General features: G+C 35.0%; 4 protein-coding genes and 2 long non-coding RNA genes across 14 annotated transcripts in view; 3 read left to right on the top strand and 3 right to left on the bottom strand.

Moving 5' to 3' along the window:
• Window positions 1-73: 73 nt before the first annotated feature.
• On the bottom strand, window positions 74-2,185 carry Polr2m (RNA polymerase II subunit M). Of its 2 annotated transcripts, XM_077426290.1 has the most exons (5): window positions 1,888-2,185; window positions 1,266-1,802; window positions 935-1,196; window positions 500-862; window positions 74-386 (listed from the first exon to the last, which is right to left on the bottom strand). In XM_077426290.1, exons 2-5 carry the CDS (start codon window positions 1,400-1,402, stop codon window positions 171-173), a joined length of 978 nt encoding a protein of 325 aa, XP_077282416.1. In that variant the 5' UTR covers window positions 1,403-1,802; window positions 1,888-2,185; the 3' UTR covers window positions 74-170. The 2 variants fall into 2 exon arrangements, with proteins under 2 accessions (XP_077282416.1, XP_077282424.1); XM_077426298.1 differs by lacking the exon at window positions 1,888-2,185 and having other exon boundaries at window positions 1,266-1,881.
• Window positions 2,186-2,816: 631 nt separating this feature from the next.
• On the bottom strand, window positions 2,817-6,242 carry LOC143905684 (uncharacterized). Its single transcript, XR_013259293.1, has 4 exons — window positions 3,666-6,242; window positions 3,484-3,591; window positions 3,101-3,371; window positions 2,817-3,029 (listed from the first exon to the last, which is right to left on the bottom strand). It is a non-coding gene; the product is annotated as an uncharacterized LOC143905684 (long non-coding RNA).
• A 2-nt stretch (window positions 6,243-6,244) lies between these two features.
• Window positions 6,245-14,530, top strand: Sidl (SIDL trafficking protein particle complex subunit 10). Its single transcript, XM_077419496.1, has 12 exons — window positions 6,245-6,590; window positions 7,129-7,346; window positions 7,575-7,768; window positions 8,101-8,296; window positions 8,589-8,700; window positions 8,809-8,996; window positions 9,090-9,308; window positions 9,388-10,151; window positions 10,372-11,038; window positions 11,121-11,582; window positions 11,824-12,142; window positions 12,312-14,530. Exons 1-12 carry the CDS (start codon window positions 6,410-6,412, stop codon window positions 12,440-12,442), a joined length of 3,651 nt encoding a protein of 1,216 aa, XP_077275622.1. The 5' UTR covers window positions 6,245-6,409; the 3' UTR covers window positions 12,443-14,530.
• An 893-nt stretch (window positions 14,531-15,423) lies between these two features.
• Window positions 15,424-21,555, bottom strand: part of Nop10 (Nop10 ribonucleoprotein) — a 43,589-nt gene continuing 37,457 nt past the window's right edge. The window contains exons 1-3 of one of the 3 annotated variants that reach the window (XM_077421075.1): window positions 16,320-16,489; window positions 15,747-15,789; window positions 15,424-15,536 (exon numbers count right to left, since the gene is read on the bottom strand). In XM_077421075.1, the coding sequence (XP_077277201.1) occupies window positions 15,439-15,536; window positions 15,747-15,789; window positions 16,320-16,373 (195 nt within the window). In that variant the 5' untranslated portion in view covers window positions 16,374-16,489 and the 3' untranslated portion in view covers window positions 15,424-15,438. Of the gene's footprint in view, window positions 15,537-15,746; window positions 15,790-16,319; window positions 16,490-16,887; window positions 17,279-21,555 lie in introns of those variants that run through there. The other 2 variants (XM_077421004.1, XM_077420934.1) reach the window with 2 other exon arrangements.
• LOC143905726 (uncharacterized) lies at window positions 15,798-17,296 on the top strand. The gene is made up of 2 exons (XR_013259311.1): window positions 15,798-16,212; window positions 17,102-17,296. It is a non-coding gene; the product is annotated as an uncharacterized LOC143905726 (long non-coding RNA).
• The window catches only part of LOC143904254 (dystrophin, isoforms A/C/F/G/H), a 483,734-nt gene continuing 480,576 nt past the window's right edge, over window positions 18,398-21,555 (top strand). For 3 of the 6 annotated variants that reach the window (XM_077418912.1, XM_077419080.1, XM_077418996.1), the window contains exons 1-2: window positions 18,398-18,887; window positions 20,243-20,333. In XM_077418912.1, coding sequence (XP_077275038.1) covers window positions 20,243-20,333 — 91 coding nt within the window. In that variant the 5' untranslated portion in view covers window positions 18,398-18,887. The remainder of the gene's footprint in view (window positions 18,888-20,242; window positions 20,334-21,555) is intronic. The other 3 variants (XM_077419156.1, XM_077418830.1, XM_077419233.1) reach the window with 2 other exon arrangements.

Below are 21,555 nucleotides of genomic sequence, written 5' to 3'. Positions count from 1 at the left end.
TTTATAATATTTTTTTACCCGCAAACTTGGAAATATAATTAAGTGATTGAAAATTGAAGTATATAAAGAATCGTATAATGAAAATAATTTTATTGAAGTAAAAATAAATATTTTTAAAGCTAAACATTTTTTGTATGCGCACACACAACATCACAACATAACGGTCTATGTTAACTCTCTATAGAATCCACAGTAAACACAACTGTTCCGCCTCTATCGTCGTCTTCCTCGTCGTTCACTTCGTGCTCTTCTTCATTATCGGAGGAAGAAGACGAGGAAAGTAAGCCGTTTGTATATTTTGAACGGTAATTATCAAAATTTCGATTAGTACCAGGTAGTTCTATTTGAGAAGCTAGACGTTCCACTGCACGTTTCGCTTGAATTTCCTGCAAAATATTAAAATATTTGAAATTAATTGAAAATATATTTCTAATGGTAGTATAACGGAGAGAATACTTTTCTGAAAGAAATAAAAAGATATCGGAAATGTGCTAAATACCTGTAATTTTCCAGTTTGTTCTTTCTGCAATTTTAAGGATTCATTCAAGCTCAAAACCTTGGCTGCTCCGCCAACTATAAGAGGCGGTGTAGCTGCGGTGACCTCCCAATTTTTATGCAACTTTCTTTGCTTTTCCTTCATTGGATCATGCACGTTGCTCTTGGTCGTTTTATATGGCTTAAACGGCTCCCTTTTATTCATTTCCCGTGTCTTCTCTACTTTGTCGATAATATAGTTCACGTGTTTCACTTCTAAAGAATCTGTTTTGAAGGTTTCAATCTCTGCTATATCTTCTGGTTTGACGAGGCTTGCTTCAGGTGCCAAGTGTATAATTTTCTTATTGTGAACACCAGTTCCTGTAGGCTGTTAGAACATAATAGATCATTATAACATAAATTAGAGCTATTATCGATATTTCACGCGAGATCCATCAACCTGAGCTAGGATCTTCAATGGGTCTTCCTCGTCGTCGCTGTCCAGCTCAACAACCTTTGTCGTATCTTCGTCATCCTTATCATTATATTTTCCCGTCCATTCCAATTTGCTCATGGCCGCTTTGCCTTCGGATGCTATGTTAAGCCGCGACAACAAATTAGCCGTCTCTTCCACTTCCTTCCTACGTTCGAGCTCCTTCAGTATCTTATCGTGGAAACTTATAATTTTCTCTCCTTTGTCGGGAAGCCTCGAGATAAACTTTCTGAAAAAAAACGCGATGATTTAGGATCGAGTTGAAATGTTGGGATGCAACAGTTTACGCCCTACCTACTTATTGGCAAGAATTTTTTTCTGCCTTTCTAAAAGCTCTTCCAACTGAAACCTCTCTTTCTTCCCTAAATCATCGACGTAGCCTTGACTTTCCTTCTTCGACGGGACCACCTCGCCAGGTATCTTACTCGTAGACATATTTTTTCGTTGTCAAATTTTTTAAAACAGGACAATCGCTCTGCACAAAACCGGCGTAGCGAGAGGTTACGCGAAATTCGTTATATTACGAGAACTGTGTGTATGTACATGTCTGAAAACTTTTGCAAAATTGGAGAAAGAATTGGAAAAATCTCGGGAGTTGAAACGAATTCGCAACGTAACGTGACGCTGAAAATCGATGCAGGAAAATATCTTCGCAATAAACTAAAAGATATCGTGAAGAACGTATTTCACGCTTGATTCAAACGGCACCAACATCATCGCGATCGCACAGTTCGACGATCGGTTTTCAAGAATATCTCAGACACGGTCTTATCTTCAGACAAAACAAATTGCGTCGTTAAGTACTCCACTCGAGTGAAACGAACAAAATTTGCACCTAAAATGAAACAGATACACAATTAGACTTGGAGAGAAAAAAGGAGAAACGAGAGGTGCTACAAACGTGAAACGACAAAGCGAACCTCGTTTACGGTAGACGCATAACAAACATGAATTCACGAATTGACACGAATCGAAGGCGCTGAAGAACGACGACACGATGTATCGAGATCCCCGATTTTCCGCGAATCGATACGAAACGGCACCTGATCGATCACAACGCGCGGAATGGGAATATCTATTCCTCGCAATTGCACTTTCCGGGACACCCGGACACCTCTATCCTCCTCTTTCTCTCGTCGACGCGCGATCGGCACCGTCTCTCGCGCTTTCAAGTGCGGAAGGTGTAAGTCAGCGCGGCTGCAGGGGCCAGGGGTGTAGGGAACAGGACGTAGTAAGGACACAGTATATACAGTAGCGCAACTCTCTGTCGGCGCCTTTGATGTTAGTGTTGTCCAAAATGGAGTGCGCATGCGCGAAATAAGTAAGCGCCCACTAGCACCAACTGAACGGCCACGTTCAGGCAGACACAACTGTTAAGTGTCGTCTTATCGACACGCTACGCTGATTCGTTGGATCTAAAAGTATAAGAGCCAATCACGTGCTATTGAGCGGTTTTACGCGCCCAACGTCTTTCTCTGAACTTCTTTCTCAATTGCTCTTCCTTTCTCCGCTCTCACTCCACTTTTACATGAAATTAATCTAAATTTAATAAAAATAATGAAAATAAATATTTATTATGTATCTATTAAAAATAAGGAAAAAAATTCAAAAATGAGAAAAAATAAAATTATATAAATGTGATTGCAGATTGAATAATATAAATGTATTGAAGTAAATTATTAGAAAATATAATGTTATATAACATATATTGAACAACCGAAAAGCAAAATATAATATTTTATACATTATACTTATAAGAAAACAATTATAATTATAAAATATTTAATTTAAAAGATTAAATAAAGTAAACGAATGATTTTTAATTACGCATCTAAAATAAAAATAAGATACACTATATTAATGCTAAACTGATAATAATTTCTGCTCCGGTGTCAGTCTTCAAGGATAATACAACCTGTCTTGTATTTAAATGTAAATCAGGTACACTGAATTTCCTCGATTTCGTCGGCACTGCTATATTTTGCGAATCCATATCCGTAGTTTCATTCTTCTCTGTAGGTACTTACGTATACACGTCGTTATCAATAAAACACGATAATACCTAGAACATTGATATAATTTAGAACTGTTGAAAATATATACGAATATGTTATACATTCTTTGTTGAGTTACCTTATTCCGTATGTTATAAAGTTGATTGAGCCGGGATAAAGAGAAATGTACTTTCGTCGGTCGTCCCATTTCAATGAAAAACTGGCGGTTTTTGCCTAGAATCATTTTAGATTTTATTGTCGTAAAAAAAGGTGAAATACCCGTGTTTGGATGAGGATCTCCATGCTTTGTTTCTATCATATAAATTTTGAAATCCTTCTCGCTCGGTATTGCGTTTAGATTTTGTGCATCGCCGAGCACTAGCTGTTATTGTTATATCGAAACGAGATATCTATAAAAAAATTCCGCAACAATATTAATTAAAATAAAATATTTGATAATATGCCACATTAATATTAAATGACGTATTAATTTTTTGTAAGTAAGATGGTATAATAACGTACTTGTATCTTTTTAGATAAATATGTTGCTGAGAGAATATGTTATCTTTATCCGCAATTTACTAAAAATTCAAACGGTGGAAGTATTATAGTTTCAACTATGAGCCTTCCCTACAAGAAAAAAATCATTACTTTTAATATAAATTCTGAATTAAATCATGAAACGCTGTTATATGATAACTTACAAATTGTATTGTATTGTGGAATGCATGCTGGACATTTCAAAATCGACACCACTATCTTTTGTGAAGTCGATATCTGAATTATCTGACGTCTGTTTCAGCCAGAAATTTGCATTTTAATAAGTATTTCAGAAATGTAACCGTTCGTAGACAACGTACAAAATCAAGCAGCAATTTTTTCTAGATATTAGAGTATCACAGAGTTAGTTTCACAAGATAAATAGTTAAACGATATTCTTAATTTAAGCATGACTGATTTTAAGTACAATGATTAGGAATAATTATCCTACCTTCTGAGGTAGGTAACCACTTTATACTCCTAAACTCTTTTCACTTTCATCACAAACGTAGTTATTCAGAGTTTTTCAAACACTTCTAACAGCTCTCAATAGCATTCAGTGGGTAATTGAGCTAATTCTCTCCAAATTTCTGTTCCAATACAGATAGGCATTTACTTAACTGACCATTTAAATTCTGAGAGGGAGCAGAGCAGAACGGAGAAAGGAACCCTGGTAACCATCTCCGATAGAAAACGATAAAAAAATTTCTTATCGTTTTTAATACGGTTAGTGAATCGTTTATTTACGGTACTCTATCAGAAACTCACGTTACAAAATACTTGGGATCCTATCGTAAATGTCTTATCAGCTATACATCAGTTTTTATCGTTTTTAATATGGTTAGTGAATCGTTTATTTACGGTATTCTATCAGAAACTCACGTTACAAAATACTTGGAATCCTATTGTAAATATCTTATCAGCTATATATCAGTTTCTATCGTTTTTAATATAATTAGTGAATCATTTATTTACGGTATTTTATCAGAAACTCACGTTGCAAAATACTTGGGATTCTATCGGAAATTTCTTATTACCTTTATATCGGTCTCAATCAGTTTTTAACATAATTGAAGTTTCGTTTAATCACGATACTCTAAAAGAAATTCTCGATACAATACACATGGGCTTGCATCCTAAATTTCTTATTAGTGGTGCATCGGTTTCTATAATTTTTAATGGTATTAAAGTAGCTATAATTGTCTTTTTAATATGGTTAATAGTGAACCGTTTATTTACGATGCCCTGTCAGAAAAAAATTGGAAAAATTTGAAATTTCTCAGCTATATATCAGTCAGAACATCTTTAGATGTTTGCTACTCTGCATGCCACCGGATTATAACCGTGTAAAAGAAAAATAAACCGTATCAGAGATCTTTCTATGATAAAGAAAGAACTGCATTTTTTTTTGAAATAATTAAGCTTCCACCTTTGCGACAACAGCACCAGGAAGCCAAGGGCCAAAATTTTCACGGTTATTAGAGAAATAAAAACAACATTTACATTAGAAACGTCTTATTTAAAATTGCACTAAAATACAAATAAAATATTTTATTATTTTAATCTTAATAACAAATCACACACACACACACACACACACACACACACACACACACACACACACACACACACACACACACACACACACACGCACACGCACACGCACACGCACACGCACGCGCACGCGCACGCGCACGCGCACGCGCACGCGCACGCGCACGCACACGCACACGCACACGCACACGCACACGCACACGCACACACACACACACACACACACACACACACACACATAAAAATACTTCGACGAACTTTGCTTTCGAAGATGATAAGTTGTATGTCGGAAAATCCTGATAAGAAACGATAGATGTGTCGGTTCGGTTAAGTCGTATAAATATCGACGAGATGTCTATCGTTTTAACCTTATAAAAACATATGCAAAGTAGAAGGTTTTCAAACGATTCAATTTATATCATTAATATACGATAGAAAACGAACCGATTTGCTGCCGTACAAAAAATGATAAGTTGTATGTCGGAAAATCCTGATAAGAAACGATAGATGTATCGGTTCGGTTAAATCGTATAAATATCGATGAGATGTCTATCGTTTTAACTTTATACAAACATATACAAAGTAGAAGGTTTTCAAACGATTCAATTTATATTATTAATATACGATAGAAAACGAACCGATTTGCTGCCATAAAGAAGATGATAAGTTGTATGTCAGAAAATCCTGATAAGAAACGATAGATGTATCGGTTCGGTTAAGTCATATAAATATCGATAAGATGTCTATCATTTTATTCTTATATATCCGTATTAATGCATACGGTAAAATTATTACCATAAATAACGATACATATTATATCGTGTATATACGATTGATTCAGATGGGCAATAATTGTACATATAGAAAACGATTCATAACTATAAAATTTGTATAGTTATTTTCTTATTCGGACCTAAAACGATAGAAACCGATTCGATTCGATTAATGTTTTATCTGTCTTCTAAATATGCAACGATAGAACCGATAAGATACGATTAAAAACGATACAGATATAGCCGTTTTTAATCGTTTTCTATCGGATATGGTTACCAGGGAAGAGCAATTGAGAAAGAAGTTCAGAGAACGACATTCAGATGGTGTTAGTGGGCGCTTACTTATTTCGCGCATGCGCACTCCATTTTAGACAACAAGAAATCAGGAGAGTTGCGCTACTGTATATACTGTGGTAAGGATCCCAACCTCAATGGAGCTCGAGAGTGCTCGGCGAAGGATGCTCGGCTCGTCTCCCGACTGCCTCTGAACGTTCAGCGAGAGTCGCCCGGTGGTGTTCCGGGCTCGGCGAGACCCGGATCGGCGAGCGACCCCCCCTCCGCCGAGGGGCAGAGGGTTTCCTATGCGCGCCGGCGAGAGAGGGACGAGAACGAGGAGTTATGACCGTGGGCCCGATCGGGAGCAGCGAGCTCGCGAGGCGCACCGCCAGTCCTCAGAAACGATGAACTGCAATGGGGGATCGTCCGTGGCTGGCGAGGCACGCAAGGCGGCCGCTACCGTGGACAGCAGACCGATCGTCACCTGTGAGTTCCCTGACCGCCGCCTCCCCCCTCCCCCCATCCCGGAGCGATAACACGGCCGTCGTTCGGACACCGTCCTCGACGCCCCGCGCTCCGTCCGTCTGTCAATCCTCGTGACGTCTCGCGTTTCTTCCTCTTGCCCGTCTGTCGCACACCGAGACGGTCGGGTGTCCGGATAAAATTATTCGCGGCACCGAATAACGCGCATCTCGATTCCCCGAGATGTTTCTTGATTGGAACATATGTTGACTCGATGTTTTTGTCGGGGAAACATGTAACGCGGATTGTTTTAGATAATCCAGGATTTTGCCTGATTCCCTTTCTCCACCTTGCTACCGGTGTCATGTGAATTTAATCTAAATTTGTGTGGCAAACGTACGAGGTGGATACTTTGCAGTCCTTTCTTATAAGGTTTCTTATAACACAAATGAGTAATCCAATGGGTGCGGGATGTTACTCTGACCTAGGCAAATGCGCTGCCTTATTCTTCAAAGCGTGCGACACGGGATTGGAATATGATAATTTTTGTACGCCGATACAGGTGCCGGAGATGAAAATTTGTTTTCCACGTTGGAAAAGAATTTACTCCAAGCTATACCTGCAGATGCGGTGGAATGGCGCAGGTCGTTCAGCAGGCCGATTAAGCAAGTCAAACTTGGGGCTACCTTTGTGCCATTTTCCAGGGATATTTTGCCCACTGACAAAGATTGGCATCTCATAAAGCAACCAATCTTTCATATTTATTGGACGGAATGTTCTGTAAGTCCCATAAAGATATGCCGTTCTAGTTTCAGTTTTTTGTCACACATGATACATTTCTTTATACAAGATGTTATTTCTTTCATCTATATGAGATACTGTATTGGACAAAGTTATCAATAATGTTGTGCAATTTTAGAATTATCTATTTATTTGACGTGTATCTAGATGCATTAATATTCCTAATAATTTAGCAACAATAAACTTTTGTATCATGTATTCTTGTAGGATGTTGATACTTATAAGACTAGTATCAGAGATGATATTGATGCCTGGTTAAAGATATTGAATTTATATCACATTCAAGATTGGATGATTGTAATGGTAGAAACGTATGATGTAAAGAAGGCCAATAAGCTATTGCCCAGGACTACCGTCTTAGATAAAATACGAAGTGACTTTGCTGCCAAGAATGGCGACAGGTAATATAACCCTTTACATTTAAGCCGCTTGCAGAATGCCAGGCAACGGGCAATAGAAACGGGAAATAACAAAAAAAAATCGTTATTTACAATCTAAAAAATTCGAATGCTATGATTGGTTGGCAACAGGCAATAGGCACAGAATTTCCAACGTGACGGAAACTCTGTGTCTATTGCCTGTGTCACTGTTTATTCTGCGTTTATACATGATTTCTGATTTCTATTCCCTGTTCCTATTGCTTATTGCCTAGCACTGTGCAAGGGGCTTTAATCTTGCATTATAATAAGGAAATGATGTAGTTATATCCATAAACTGTGTCTATAATTGACAGATGTTTTGCTATAATTAATCCAATTAAATCTGAATCTCGTTCCGCGGAATCATGGAGAGGCTTGATAACTCGCATTCGTCATTTGATGTTGACTGCGTATGACAGAACTCTGTCGCGTTTTGAAGATATTATACGAGAACAGAGAGAAAGGCGGAACAATCCTACTTGGAACTTCTGCCATTATTTTCTTCTACAGGTAATATAACTCTCCTTATAAATTCTTATCACTTTGATTGAAATACTCCTGAAACGAGTTATCTTATATTTTTTTTATTCATAATCTTTCATAATATCTTTAACTTTTTAATCAGTCTTTTAAATAAATAAATAAACCTAGCATACATTGGTCGGGATTACGAACCCGAGACTCACCGACTACGAGTCAACTACTCTCACACAAGAGCAATGCGTCACTTCTCTGAATTCCCTAATATTAAAAATCTTGAAACTTATATCTTTCCTTTTACAAAGTTGAATTGGCATTTTAGGAAGAACTGGCATTTGCATTGCAAATGCTAGGTTTGTACGACGAGGCATTGGTGCAGTATGATGAACTAGACGCTCTCTTTACACAGTTTGTGCTCAATTCTAATGTAGGAGGTATTGTAAACCTTTAAATTCTAGCTTGTATTAAAAGTATACGATATCAAATGAGAACGGATATTGAGATACAAAGTGAAAACCTAAATGTAGATAAATTGTTCATAGATACTCCAGGATGGTTAAGTCTGTTTCAAACGCCTCTCAACAATTGGGGAGGTGTGAATTTAAATAACGGTACAAACCATCATCTAAGATTTCTTTTAGCTGAATGTAAGGCATCTTTATTAGATCTTAGGAGTTACTTGTTTAGTAGACAATGTGCCATGCTACTCCTGCTTAATAAACCTTGGGAGGTTTGTATGAATTGAACAGTTATTGATGATTAATGGCTTTGTATAATTGCCGTAATTCGTACATATTTCGAAATTGGATATTATTTTTGACAGGTTGCACAAAGGTGCTTATCATTTGTCCATAACACATTGAGCGAACTGAGAATCTTAGAAGTACAGAAACCTGAAGGCTCTGTAGAATGCTGGTCATTCCTCTGTGCGTTAGAGGTTTTGCAAGCTTGTCAATTGTCCACCATCAATATTGATAACAATCAACAATTGGACTTGTGCTCTTTACATACAGCTAGCTTGTGGGCACTTGCAAGAGATAAGGTAATTTATTTAGTTGACACTGATTATTTTATGGTATATCTTTCTATATATCGCATTATATGCTTTTTTTTCTTTTTAGTTAGGAAGCTTAGGAAAATTGTGCGGCCTAATGCCGGGAAGTGAACCGACTAGTGAACAGTTGCACACAGTTGTGTATCTTATAGCAGGTATAGGAGATTCGGAGCCACAGGTAGAAGGAAAGTTAACTCCTACAGACAAGTTAAAAGAGGCACTATCATCCAAAGAAGCGTTCAAGAAACAGTATCTGGAGCATGCAGAATTAGCTATGGGCACATACAAGCATGTCGGCCGTATTCGATCAGCTAGATTAATCGGGAAAGAATTGGCACGATTCTACAGCGAACTCGGAGAAAATCAGAAAGCGGTCGCGTTTTTATCTGACGCTTTGAAAACTTATATGGACGAAGGATGGAATCACTTGGCTGTGCAAACGCAGTTGGAGCTAGCCGAGTGTTACAAACGAATGGACGACGTCGAGAAATATACTAAAGTGTGCGCGGCAGTAGCTAGCGCAAGTCTTTTGCATATAACTGTACGCAATACATATTTGGAAGAAATGTTAGGATATATGAAAATGATCTCTTCACCTCAACCATTACTCGCGGAACTCGGATGTGCTTTTACAATACTCAGTATGGAAGCTAAAGTAATGGATAAGATAGTACAAGACTGTGTAGTTAACGTCGAAATCAGTGTACAGAGTTTGTTTCCTCGGGAAGTAAGATGTACTAGCGCTGCTATTTCTGTAGAGGAGATACAAAAGCCATCCATATCTAATAAGAAAAAAGGACTAAAATCATCTGTTGAGCCTCCAGTACAATTGTAAGTATTAATAAATAAAATTGTAATTATTTTTATTTATAAAAAAATCTGTATATATATATATATATAATTTTTAATACTATGGCAAAAAGAATAAATTGTAAAAAAGAACTTATATTATTTATATTAGTATTCTAATATCATATATTTACAATAGTGCTCATTGTATATCTTCTATTTCCTACGTGTTGAATTTTTGTTCAGTTTTGTTCTATTTTAGGTTGTCAAAGTGCACATTAGAAGATATGAAACTACTTGATCTCAGTTTATTACGTTTGCAAATATATTCTTATTTGGATTACAAGGAAGATAGGAGTCTTGGTGCTGCTAGTGTTATTAATAAAAATATGAAACCGCTCGTGAGACGTTCAGACAGTGCGAAGCATAGAAAACCTTCAATCAATACAAAGGGTGATTTTAGCAAAGCGCTCTCCTGTGATGAATTTGTTATGAAACCCGGTATAAATACATTTGTCTTAACAAGGCGAGTAAATCAACCGGGTTTATACAAAGTTAGCCAATTATCATTGGTGATAGAAGAAAAATTAGAGTTTTTATCGTCCATACTGAATCCACGATTATGTTACGAAGTAGCAAAGACGCAGCCAACGATATCCGTAAATTGTGGCAGAGATTTACTGGCAGGTCTTATTCAAGATATTGAATTAGTTATTTCGAGCGGAAGTACAAAGATAATCGAAGAAATGAAGTTAAAATTACGCACATCACGCGGATTGACAGTGCAATCACAAAGTGTTGAAAAAGTAATGGTGAAGGAGTTAGAGATACCACTGCCAACGTGCGAACCATTTCAAACCATAAGAGTGCAGTTAAAGATCTTAGCTGAATTACCACCAAAGAAGGATGCTTCATCTATGGAACATAAAGTATTTAACACTTGTAATTTTATTATTCTATTTCTTGCACAATGAATATTATAATTTAACTTTTTTTTTTTTTTTTTTTTAGTTGAATATACAATGTCCATGGGGTTCGGAAGAAAGTATATCGTTGCATTTTGGTCCACCATTGATGTCAAGTATGAAACTTCATACAGCAAAACAAAGAAAATTCATTCAAATTGTCGTGACTGGCTTGACAAGTCAACTTCTACAATTAACTGAACCTGAATTAATGACAATTTCGTCAATAGACGTTAACTTTAAAAGTTTAAATCCTGTCGCGGGTCAAAAATTAGTGATAGGCAATGGAATGAACGTTTCTTTTATGTGGGAACTTGAGATCGGAAAAGATGAGAAATCCACGATACCAATAAAGACTGACTTTCGTGTAAAATATATATCGGTCAATGATACTGAAGAATTAAGTAATACGCATGTTGACGATGATCCACTACATATACATAATCTAGAGAGAATTGAGAAAGCATGTAGTGTTTACAGATGCAACTTTGATATTACAGATTATGTGGTAAGAACAACTATTCATTATTAATTAATATATATATATATATATATATATATATATATATAATTATGTTATATATATCTATCTAAATATTTTATTTACTTTAAATGAGAAGTTGCGGATTAATGATGAACCTGTAATAATGTAGGATCACTATGGTCACTTGTAAAAATTGCATTACACTGTGCATTATGTATATATTGACAGTATAAAACGTTAATTTGTTTATAACGATGCTTTCCAGACTTTATTCACAGTATCCTCGAAAGTTGAAACAAGTGGTGGTGGAGGAGAGTTTTGTCGTGCTGGTAGTATGTGCCACTTGTGTCTTACAGTGATGCGCATGCCTAGTCTTAGTCCAAATCCTCCTCCACAGTTAATGTATGAGGTTCTGGCGGACCAAACTATGTGGGCGGTGTGTGGTCGGACAGCAGGCATTGTATCGTTAGAAATAGTAGAGAAACAAAGCGTCACATTAGATGTGATGCCTCTGACAAGTGGTTATTTGCCTCTCCCTGTTGTTAGATTATCTCGATACATACCCGCAACAGAATCGAAAAATGGTAAGTTTAAGCATTTTGTCTACATATGTGTACGTTTTATTTGATTTATGAACAAATTCATCAAATTTTTATTGTAGATATTTGCTATAATTTTTGAAAGAAAAAGATATTACGTTTGCCTCTGAGTTGTATAAATTTCTGTAACTGTTTTATTTGTTTCCATTTTAAGATATCGTCCGTAATAAAAATGATTTAGGATCTGGTCCTCGATTAGAGCCATTTAGTCCGGGACAAGTGTATAATGCCAGTAAAGCACAACAGGTGCATGTTCTGCCAGCAGCTCCATCAGAATCGAATTAAAGATGTATAAATTGTTGTTGAAGACATGTATATGTTCTTTGATTTCGTGTAACACAGGTCATGAACATCTTTAATTAGGAAGAACTTTAGAAAATAATCGCAAGTTGTTTTTTGTGTATCAAAATGAACAATTATGTAAATATTGCATTTTAAATTCATATAATAGATAAGGATTATGTTATATTATATGAATTAATATTTTGAAATAAGCAAATCGGCATTGGATATAATAGTTTAATATTTATTTTTATTTCTATAAGATTTACAATTTACTTCAATTCTCTATTACCAAAGCCATTCATCTTTCAAAAAAATTTGAATTTTTTTATTAATAATTATGTTAATGATGCCATAAAAAGTCTTAATTTAAAAATTACGAATTCTAAAGCTTCTAGCTTCTACTAAATATATATTTTGTATTGAAACATTGTATTTAATGTACATAATTATTACGTTTTATAGTTCAATTCAAACTACATTTCATCAGAAAGTAATCGTGTTATTGCAATAATATGAAATAGCTACGTTATATTGAAAATAATACTAAAAATATTCTATTTCTCCACGATTCTTAATAATTCAGTTATGATAAATGTAAAGGAAGTATGCTATCCGTGTCCTAAATTATATACTTATATACTTTTGTCGTTTTATACATTATGCATACGATAATGTTTTCTTTCCTTTTCTCTTCCACATTCATTTACAATTTATTACTCTATATGAATCCTGTTTGCTCTGTCTCTTTTTTCGTTAAAAAAAATATTTTATGCCATCTTAATATCTTAAGAAGGATGGCAATATAAGAATTTTTTAAATATAAAATATGTGTAAAATTTGTACAAATATTTGTTAGCGATATATACTCATAAGCTTGTGAATAAATGTTACATATTTTTACTGATTGTTAAATTGTAACATAAAATAATCCTTATGGAAATTTTGATACGTAAACTAGAAATTTACTTAATGCTATGTAAAAATATATATTGCGTTCGTTTATTAATATTTATATCTCAACAAAAAAATATATATCTACTGAGGAAGAACAATACATCACATTTGTTAGCGTTTATTCGTCAGAATTGGATATTATCAGATAAATTTTTCTTGTGTTGCCATGTTTTTTTAGAATATATTATGATTTTCTATTTGTAAATGTAAGACAACCATAAAATACTCTTGATTCATATCGGTATATTTATTAAGTTGCAAATATCTTTAAATTGGTTTATACAAAATTATGTTTATTATTCCAATGTTTTTGTAGAAAGTATTTCTACAAAGTAACGTAATACATTTATATTATCTATTTATTATCTTTGTTGATCCTCTATGTTTAAGATATGTATATTCAAATGGTTTTTTTACATAATAATTTTGATAGTAATATGTTATACCAAATATATTTATATGTATAAAAGTTGGAGATGCATAGTTAATAAAATATATTAATCAAATATTTTATTGTATATGTCACATATATTGTAGGAGATATAATAATATGTTCTTAAAATATCGCAAAAAATTCCAGTAGAAGTTAACTAAAATATATATTTCATTACTTCATTATATATATTTCATTTTTATTCTTTTATGTTTCTAACGTTTACTAAAAGATTCAGTTATTCAAGTCAGTCTAATGTTTCTCGAGTTGTAATTTAGACTTATATATTTTTTCCTGTATAAAGAAGACTATTTGTGTAATATTCAAACGATTATTAAAATGTCCATAATACTCTGAAATAACTTAATACTCAAAATTATGTTGTAATACACATAATACACATACTGCAAAAATAAACATAAGCCAAATGTTACATATACTGCATTTATACAAATATATAATAATGTATATTAGGTCGATATTCATAGTCCGATCTTATATTCAAGATCGTCTTAAGTACGATCTTGAGATGCTGTACGGTCAATTTATTGACTAGATGAAATCTTAAGACTGCCCATGACACCAAAATGATCTTGAATATAAGATCGAACTTCTCTACAAATACCGTTCTTTTCTTTTCGATTAGTAATAAGTTAAATTTGTATTCATTTTACATGAATATGTAAAACACGACATTGACATTTTACACCATCACATATGTGACATGTAGTGTTCAAAAATCATAAAAATGAAAAAAATCAATTTTTTCCCCGCATAAAATTTGTTCTCACACAGCATACAACCATGTTCAAATTACGTTTTATTTTAAAATATATTATGTATATTCTATCAACCATGCACACATACCATCTTAAAAGTAACGTAATTATTTTTTATTCTAAATAACATTGGTAATTAAATGCTTGCATTTGATATGTAATTTTAATTGTGATATAAAAGCTACTGTATATACTAAATTATTTTTTAATATCAATAGATGAAATAAATCATATATCAACAGGTTAATAATTAAGAATAGAATTATAAGACAATGGTCATAAATGGAACTCGCAATATCGGCTTTATATTTCAAATTTCTGTTATACACATAATAGTGTATATTTCCATATGTATTAATTTAGTAGATATTAGCAAATACGCTGTTGATAATAAACTAAGATTGCAAGTAGGTAATTTTGTTACGATTTTTCAAATGAAACCATTATATTGCAAGTCAGAAAATACTGTATACTATAGTAGTTTTTATTTTTTATAATGTGCGAAGATAATAAACTGTAAGTGAAATTTGTACAGTAAATATATGTATCGACAATGTAAGTGTTAATGCGTAAATATTTTATTTACTCTTAATAGAATAGACAATACATAAAATAATTGATAACTAAGTTACATATTGGATAGATTTTCAGTGGAAATAATTTCTTGTTAAAACTATTATACGAGATTATACTGGATGCCACACTGAATGAACCGCCTTTTTCTGCGACAAGATATAAATTGTCATATTTGTATCGTGTTATAATATCATATACTTCCTTTTATAGTTATTTTAAATTTTCAAATATTTACTTACTGATTTTATATATAACTAATAGCTCGGTTGTGGTTGTTGCGTCAATAATAGACCGTGTCTCCTTTTCATTGTTATTCTTTGTCTAGAGTATTTATCTTCAACGGAAAAACGAGCTGTAAAGATGTTCAATATCAGTCTTTTGTAATGTCCTAAGGTATCTACGATTGCGTTCGCTTTGGACGCTTTCGTGCTGAAAGGATCACTCCATCTTTTTGCAACACGTGCTCATTTACAATGAGCAATAAAGATAGACTGACGCTTTCAGCACGAAAGCGCCCAAAGCGAACGCGGTTTATGTAATTACTGTAATAAGAATAATTTACCTGGATGTGCAGATAAGGTTGGCTTTCCGTTGGGGTCCATTTTCTGTAAAAATTCAGTAATTGTTACAAAAAAGGCGAAAAGATATAAAAAAGTTAATCAAAGAGATTGTAAAAAAAAAAAAAAAATGGAAAATAGCATAAAGAGAATCATATTACGATCTATGATAATGCACAGAATCTATATTTAAGAAAGATTAGATAGATATATAAATATATCTATCATCATGTCATCATCTATTATATGTATATTGCGATGTAATGTATCATGAGAAATCATCGGGATGACACGTGGCTCCGTTTGAGTGCGATTAGTAACCGAAGCCACCGAAAGTGGATTCGATTCCGACCTTCGCGTATTCCCCGTTTGAAAGGAGGAGAGTTTTGAAGCAAAGGGATACAGAGTTCAATACACACTTCCGACCTCGTGTTTCTTAACTCGCATCTGGTTAATGTTACATCATCCAACGTTTGTACTGCTATTATTATTCGTTTTCGACGCTGGCCGTAGGCGATCCCTGCTATGAGGGATCGGCTGCCATTATAATTTAGAAGAAATGAAGATTGAGAAGTTACCTCTAAAGTGTACACCCGATCTCCCTTGTCGTCCAAATAATACATGAGATACATCTCGATGTATCTTAGGTATCTTCTCGACTGTAAACTGTTTAAGTTCTTTGCAACTTAACCTTAACTCGTACTCGTGCAGCCGGGCCAGTGTCGGGGTTAGGTTAGGAGTACTTGGGAGAAGGAGAGACAAAAAACTCGCGCACGCCGCGCACGCGCCGTCTTGCCTCCCTCGCGAGAAAGAAATAAACATGAGGAATATTTATATTTATATAAATGTAGGATTCTCTTTTTACGAAAGAAGTAACACAATTTATGAGTAGGAAATAATGAAATTTATTATTTATTGCGTCTGCAGCCAACTTACAAAATAAATACCAACGTTAATTGTCGTAAACTCAGTGAAAAATTCGTCGAAAAGACGTCGCTTCGATGTCGTTTTCACGATAAATATCATTAAAATTATATTTAATAGTAATTAATTTTTAAAAATTAATAACATATCGTTCCGATGTCGTTTATCGGCGTGAAAACGACATCGGAACGATATGTTATTAATTTTTAATTATTTTACTATTAAATATAATTTTATAATGTATTTTATTATTGAATTTTAAAAATAAGCGTAAAAATGTTGTGTTACGTGACTTGTTTGGCGCCCCTTTCTCCTACTTGAAGCTCTCTATTTGACTATTTCTATATATCCATGGCATCTGCCAATGCTAGTACAGCCGTGCTTATATCTTCCAATTGCAATTTCTTTTTTTTAAATGAATATTCATGTCTAATAGGATACCGTATGGTTCGTCTATAACTAACTAAGCTGCACATTTGGAAATAAATCAGAGTAAATGTTGCGTTGATAGAATGGGATACCTGTTACGACAGCCAATCACTACTTTTGCTTTTCCGGAAAAATGTTTGATTGGCTGCCTCGTCGCTCATCACGTGGCGCACGTCGTCGTTTCCTGTAAACGAGCCGTACGTTAGTATAACATTAATTTCAAGTTTTTGCGTTCTTTTTTTTCTCTCGTTATATTATATACTTGCTTTATGCTTCGCGCGACACGTTACATTTATTGAGAGTACTTCGGGTATGCTTATAGGAAAAACTATGAGAAAACCTGCTGATCGGTCAACGAGTGCCGACAATTCAAGTCTATCCAGATATTCCAGGATGGGTTTACGTAGCCGCGTGAAATATATGCATGGAGAAATCGATTAATATCAGGATGAAAAATAAAGCACGCTATATGTTCTGTACCTATATTATTATTATACGTAATTGATTTCTTCACGCATATGCTTTATGGGTCAATGACAAGCAGGAAATTGTTGCACAGAGTCGCAGATCTGCTTTTTCTGTTGTTGAACGTAACTAATACAGACGGACAGTTTTGGACTCGAAGCGATTGGAGCAAAAATGCGAAGTTCTCGACTCTTCAATTTTTGGATAGAAATTTTTCAAACTTTCGTAGATTAATATTTCTTTTCGAAAATTGTGCGCATTTCTCTATATTTTTCTGTCAAAAAGTACTACAATTTAAAGTAATTTGGATTTAAATAATAAAGTTATTATTCTGATTTTCTCATATAACGAAAATGTAATTTATATTTTTTACAAAAATATTTTTTTGCGGGAGAGCCAGAATTTTACAATCGTTCTAATATCTTTTTTTAATTCTACAAACTCGGAACTTTTCTGTCCTTAATTCACACTTTTTATTCTGAATATCCTCCTATTTCCTCGCAATATAAATAATTGCTTATAAAATAATTAATTTAAAATATATCTCCGAAATATTTAAAAAAAAATGGGATGTTAATTTTACGAGAATCCAAAATCCATGTTCGAGCTTATGATGAGTCGAATCATCATTACGCACGCAATCAATTCGGAGATTAAAACAGAATACGAAATATCTCTCCATTCATAATATGTTCATGTCTTATAATTACAAATTAATTATCCCAACCCCTTACAATTCACAAATTACCGATCCGACGTTTTACGTTTTTACTCATCAGGCTTAAAGCTACCGCGCGCGGTTTGTTTTTCTATAATTCTACATAATAAAGAGACACTCGGGAGATCGCGCGCAACAGATCCGACCCGCACATATACTCATTATCATGTTTATTATCGGGTCTTACGTCGCGTGTGACAAGTCGCTGGTCGCGGACGTAGGACGATGCTCGCCGGTGATTAGCCGAGAAGCGTCCGCGTCCGCGGCGAGATGCACTGAGGCTAGGCGCACCGGCCGCGGCAGCGGCCGAGCGCGAGCGCGTAGGCGCGCGCTGATTGACAATTCCTCCTCGTGGCGAGGAGTTGACGTATAGTGGACACGCGCGCACACGCGCTCGGACGCAACGGCGACGGGACTGACGGGAGCCGGCCGGATAGCCAGTGTCACTTCCGCTGACCAAATCGCTGTCGGTGCTCGTCCGCTTTGGCTTTATCGTCCGCCGCGACGCCGCGCGCCGGCCGCCGGGTGTGAGAAAAGTTTGCCGAACGAGAAACGACATATAAGTAAACGCATTTTTCTCCGATGCTGGGCGGCCGCCTCGTCATCCAAGGTGAACGATTGTTCATATGGAAACGTGTTGATTAGGCGCGAAACGTCACGTTGCCGGAGTGAATCGCGACGACGCCGCGACGCGACGAGGCGTGAATTTGCGGGATGCTGGATGCGCGGAAAACAGCAGACGCTCGCGCTGTCAATGCTGTCATCCGTTGCGCGGAGCGTCGATGATGTTCGGCTTTGTTTCCGTTAATGATTATACAATAGGAAGCGCGTAATCGTCCGCAATTTGCGCGAATGTGCATAGGTGGAGGTCATCTCCATAGTTGGTCACGTAACAAATCGCAATTACACGAGCTCGTTGTTTTGGCTTCAGTCAATGCATTTCGAACGTAATCGATCGTTAGCAGTAAAATTGCTTTAATCAATTATAGAAAGTATTTTTTTTATTACATTACCTTAATTAAAAATAAATTCGAGATTAGAGGCGACCCAAGTTCTATTTATTTGTCTCACGACGTTTCCGACCCCGATTTATTTTTATCTACGCACTGGCGGATCCAATAATTTATTCCATTGTTTTTACCTTAATTACATCGAATTGTAATTAATTTCATCAACAATAATAGTTAAATATAGGTACGTACATGTAGAGATCAAAAGAATTCCATTATGATGCGCGCGCTGAGAAAATGTTTACATCAGGAAATAACGATGTTAAAATGGTTCTTATAACTATTATTCCTATATACTAATATTTCGCGACTTAAATCTTGTAATGCAAATTTTTGTGGGTTTAAGATAATAATTAGCAAATTTCTATTTCGATCAAAGAACAATGCGTACGATTGGGCAATGTGTCAATGTAATTGTTATTTATATTATTTACATAATTAAAATCTAGAGTTCATTCATTATAATTTCAAGTATGTGATAGACAGTCCGAGAGTAAAGTTAAATTTGTCTTTGGATTTAGACACGACATTTGATTGCAATTGCGCGAAATATATAAGATTCGAGTCAGCTCAAATCGTAAAAATATTTTCGCGATAATTTCACGGATTGTTGTTACCAATGGAAGTAGTGTGCTTCACTCGTACATATTATCGGCGAACCTTCGTCCGTAAAAAATAATCGCTCCGATATCGTCGCGGCGACCTCTGCCTTACGCTACTAATCTCATTCAGTATATAGGCTGCGTTTGGGAGGCGCGCTATTAGCGCTATTGCAACATTCTATCTTTATCGCTCATCAGGTGTGAAACAAGGATAAAATAAGCAAATAGCACTAATATAGCGTCTTCCCGAACGTACCCCTAGTGGCTAGAGTCGATCGCAAATCGCGCGACACTTCGCGCGATTCTTAAATATTGCTTGATTATATCAACTGCTCCGCGATTGGTCGTTTTAGATGCAACGGAGAAAAATTCGTTGGATTATTCAGGTACCGGAGAAACCGCGGCACGTTGAGACCGTCGAGCAGCAAATCTCAAGTACGAAAGGTAAGAGAATTTGAATAACGCAAAAATTCAAGAATTACTTGATGGCTGGAAGGGAATTCTAATCTTTCGAAGGCCTTTCGAACATCACGCATATTACTAATTTAAAAGTTTCATATTAGCTAGTTACGAATCTAATTGTAAATAGAAATCATGCAAATTGATTTGTGCAGTACAAACGTAATTTACATTCATTTTCATTTACTTTAAATGTTATTTAAATTAATGTACTACGCGTGCAATCGAAAATAATGCTTGGATGGATCTTTTGACTTGCGAATTGTGTAATAACGTTTGAAGTACTTCGATTGTCTGGTTGTAAAAGCAACGGCTTTCGAAAGCGTTTATTTGTAATAAACGGCGCGTAAAACCGAAGATAAGATCCTCTGCAAGAGATTGACATGAACATACATAATTTATTACGTGTATAAATAAACATTCTGCGTGCCGAGGCCTCCGCGTCTCTCTGTTTCGTGAAGTTTTATTGAGCAAAACTCCTGAGTGTAGACATCTTAAAACATATTTAGGGGCTGATAAGAGGAGGTCGCGACATGAAAACATAGTATATCAATCAGACCGATTTTCAATTTGGATCTTCATCCTCTATTATCTATTTAAACTGTCGTATAACTCTAAAAGGTTGAACATTTTAAAAAACAATCTATCGGACAGACTATTGGAGACCGAGTTTACTTAATATTTTTCATCATTCGTGATGGAAAAAGAAATAAAAACTTATATAAAAAATCAGAATAGTATATGTTGTATAATCTGCAATATACTTTCATGCATTATCACAGAATAAAATATATGGGTGCCTAAAAAAGTTAATTAACACCTATATGGAAGTAACTTTTTTAGAGAAAGAGAACTGATAACACAAGATATCATTAGTAACAATGTATTTTATCTTCAAAGAGTCTTCACTTGTTCGCCAGCATTGTCAACACATTCTTTGAATCTTCTGAGCCCTGAGGTATTTCTTCATTGTTGATGCAGTCACATTTGCAACTTTCTATCGAAGATCTTGTACATTGCAATGACAGTGAACAAGCGGAGACTCTTTGAAAACAAAATAAATTTATTACTGATATCTTATGTCATCAGATCTGTTTATCTAAGAAAGTTACTCACCGTTTCTACTAAAATATCTACCTAAATAATCGTCTTTATTTATTTTAATTATTAAATTTTAAATTATTAAAATAATTTTAATAACAATATA

Source organism: Temnothorax americanus, unplaced genomic scaffold (assembly GCF_048541705.1).
Source record: "Temnothorax americanus isolate GAGA-0224 unplaced genomic scaffold, ASM4854170v1 Scaffold1, whole genome shotgun sequence".
In the NCBI taxonomy this organism is placed as follows: Eukaryota; Metazoa; Arthropoda; class Insecta; order Hymenoptera; family Formicidae; genus Temnothorax; species Temnothorax americanus.
The sequence above is the reverse complement of the archived record's forward strand: the minus strand, read 5'-3'. Positions and strand labels throughout refer to the sequence as shown.

Coding starts and splice junctions, on each gene's coding strand:
- Polr2m (XM_077426290.1), bottom strand. CDS start 1,402: ATGTCTACGAGTAAGATACCTGGCGAGGTGGTCCCGTCGAAGAAGGAA. Junction 1,197..1,265: donor AAAAAAATTCTTGCCAATAA/GTAGGTAGGGCG, acceptor GTTTTTTTTCAG/AAAGTTTATCTCGAGGCTTC. Junction 387..499: donor AACAAACTGGAAAATTACAG/GTATTTAGCACA, acceptor AATATTTTGCAG/GAAATTCAAGCGAAACGTGC.
- Sidl (XM_077419496.1), top strand. CDS start 6,410: ATGCGCGCCGGCGAGAGAGGGACGAGAACGAGGAGTTATGACCGTGGG. Junction 9,309..9,387: donor GGGCACTTGCAAGAGATAAG/GTAATTTATTTA, acceptor TTTTCTTTTTAG/TTAGGAAGCTTAGGAAAATT. Junction 12,143..12,311: donor CGCAACAGAATCGAAAAATG/GTAAGTTTAAGC, acceptor TTCCATTTTAAG/ATATCGTCCGTAATAAAAAT.